Below are 2,762 nucleotides of genomic sequence, written 5' to 3'. Positions count from 1 at the left end.
GTTCCTGGACAGTGTGAGTTACTGTGGGCTCGTGGTGGGGGCCAGCACCAGCACTAGGCCTGGGGCACCTCCTGCATCCATCCTGTGCTGCTGAGAGCTGCACTGTTCATCCTGGAGGGGTGCAGGGACATGGGGAGGTGAGTTCATACAGTCTCAGCCTGGGTTGGGTTGAAGAGACCTTAAAGTTCCTCCAGCTCCAACCCCTGCCACAGGCAGGGACCCCTTCCACTGGAGCAGCTTGCTCCAAGCCCCTGTGTCCAACCTGGCCTTGAGCACTGCCAGGGATGGGGCAGCCACAGCTTCTCTGGGCACCCTGTGCCAGCGCCTCAGCACCCTCACAGGGAAGAGCTTCTGCCTAAGAGCTCTCCCCTCGGGCAGGTTCAAGCCATTCCCCTTGGCCTGTCCCTACAGGCCCTTGTCCCAAGCCCCTCTCCAGGTTCCTGCAGCCCCTTTAGGCACTGGAGCTGCTCTAAGGTCTCCTTCAGGCTGACCAAGGCGCTGCTCAATGCATTCCCCCCAGTCTCTGTGCTGGGGCTTGCCCCATGGTTGCTGCTGTTGTCACCCACCCTTGTTGCACCTCACAGTGTAACACCCACCACGACCCAGCACCCATAGCACCCATAGCACCCACAGGCTCCACCTCACCCCATTGCTGCTGTTTGGACACAAACAGTGCTGGCAGCCCGCAGGGTTTTAGTTTCTTTTATTTTTCTTTAAATAGTTGTTGCCAGACTGGTATAGGAGCAAACTTCTTCACAGCACCACGAGCCACCTACTATTCAGAATAGGGAGAATAAGACGAGTAGAGGTGAAATCTAAGCACAGGAGAGCGGGGAGAAGCACCAAGATGCATAGCTCGACAGATGGGATACGATACAGAGTCCATAACTTAATCATAAAAAATATATATATGTATATATCCATCATGTAGAACTTTATGGGGGTTTCTGGTTTAGATACATTTTTTTTTTTCAACATATATTTTCAGGCGAGTGATTTTTTTTTTTATCATTATTTTTTTGCTATTTTTAAAGTCTTTTTTGTCATTTTTTTTTTGTTTGGTTGTTTTTTTTTTTCCTCTTTTGTAAAGAAATGTCAAAGTTGTGCCAAACACATCTGGATCAGCGACCACAACGGGAGGGAGGGGAGGGGGCAAGGGGGTGGATAGAGAGGAAGAGGAGGAGGAAGGCAGGGGGATGGAGACCACTGCGTAGCCTCTGGTAGAGAAAGGACCAGCAACACTTTGGACCCCACAAGCAGAGAGATGCATTCATCAGGACTCAAGCGACTGAACCAGACTCCAACTCCAGTTTATACAGGAATATACACCGGGATGAGCACCCGCAGCACACGCACGCTCGCACGCACACAGACACCCCACGCACACCCCAACGGAGGCCATAAGGAACGGATAGAAAGAAACCCAACCCAAGCCTGAAGACGCTCCAAAGGAAATGAACCACCTCCAGGAGAAGGAGTAACAAAAACCTCCAGAAAACAAGGCACATCCTTTGAGTTCGGAACGGTGGAGTAGAACAGAAAGACGCCGACACTGAATCCCAACGGAACGAAACCGCTTGCACGAGCCTTCCACCCAGAGAACAGGTAAATATTGTGCTACTCGGAGAATGAGTTTGCCACAAGACACACAGCTTAGTAATAATCTAATAGTGTTTTGTTTCTTCTTCTTCTTCTTCTCAAGCTAAAATCCAGTTTTCTCTTGATTTCTTTTAAACTGCTTTATATATAATTGCTAATACTTTTAAATCTTTTAAATATATATTTGTTAAAGTTTATTCTTTTTATCATCTGGGGAGGGGGGGGAGGCTGAAGGGGGAGGGAAATCTGCTTTATATCTTTCTTTCCTTCCCCTCCAATAAATTAATACTTCTTTATAGCTTATCACTGTCCTGTCCCCCCCTTTGCGAGGAGGGGCCAGGCAGGGGCACGTCCCGCTGCCCCCCCAGCATCCCTCCATGGGGCAGCCCCGGCCCCTGCGCCGCCGCCAACCGCAGCGGAGGGGGAAGGAAGAGTTAAAAGAAATGAGGAGAAAAGAAACCCAAGTGCATTTGCCCACCCGGAGCCGTCACCTGCGGTGCCATCGGCCGGTGGCACACGGCGCCGGGGCAGGGCTTGTGCTACATTCGCGGTGAGCCGCGGCACCGGAGCTGTCGAGGACCCCCTCCTCACCGGCACCGTGTCCATCCGGGATGCGCTGCTTTGCTGCTTCTGGTGTTGGGGTGGTTTTTTTGCTGCTGCAAAAGCTCTGCCGGAGCCGCGCCGAGTCCGTGAGCACAATCCTGAGGTATCTTCTTCTTTGTGCAAACCCCGAGGGACGGGATGTCCGGGAGGGGACGGCTGTACAAAGGGGAGGAGGGCGGCGGGGCCGGGGTGGGGGGGGGTCGTGGATCGTTGTGCCCTTGTGCCCACGTAAGCCCTGAGGTTCGGGGGGCCCTGGCGCCCCTCACTCCAGCATGGCATCCAGCTGGTCCGCCAGGTCATCGAACATGCTGCCGATGTCGTCCAGGATGCTCACGGTGCTCTTCGACTCCGCGGCAGAGCTGGGGGAGAGGTGGGGATAGGTCATGGACATGTATGGGGGCAACTGTACTGTACAACCCCCCCCTGCTCCATGCCATGGCCCTCCTGCCCCTTCTGTCCTGCAGAGCTCAGCACCCTGTCCCCAGGGTCACCTCCTCAGTGTCACCTCCCCAGCATCACTGCATGGCTGGGTCCATGCTCTGGTTTAAGGTCCCGTAACG

The 2,762-nt window shown here is 53.8% G+C and overlaps 1 protein-coding gene across 1 annotated transcript in view; it reads right to left on the bottom strand.

Annotated features, from left to right (window-relative positions):
* Positions 1–2,078: 2,078 nt before the first annotated feature.
* Positions 2,079–2,762, bottom strand: part of CASKIN1 (CASK interacting protein 1) — a 29,541-nt gene continuing 28,857 nt past the window's right edge. The window contains 1 exon segment of the mRNA XM_061349162.1: positions 2,079–2,561. Within this exon segment, the coding sequence (XP_061205146.1) occupies positions 2,465–2,561 (97 nt within the window). The 3' untranslated portion in view covers positions 2,079–2,464.

This window comes from Neopsephotus bourkii, unplaced genomic scaffold (assembly GCF_033783945.1).
Source record: "Neopsephotus bourkii isolate Nb327-2 ecotype Australia unplaced genomic scaffold, CSIRO-AGI_Nbou_v1 NB_384, whole genome shotgun sequence".
NCBI lineage: Eukaryota > Metazoa > Chordata > Aves > Psittaciformes > Psittacidae > Neopsephotus > Neopsephotus bourkii.
The sequence above is the reverse complement of the archived record's forward strand: the minus strand, read 5'-3'. Positions and strand labels throughout refer to the sequence as shown.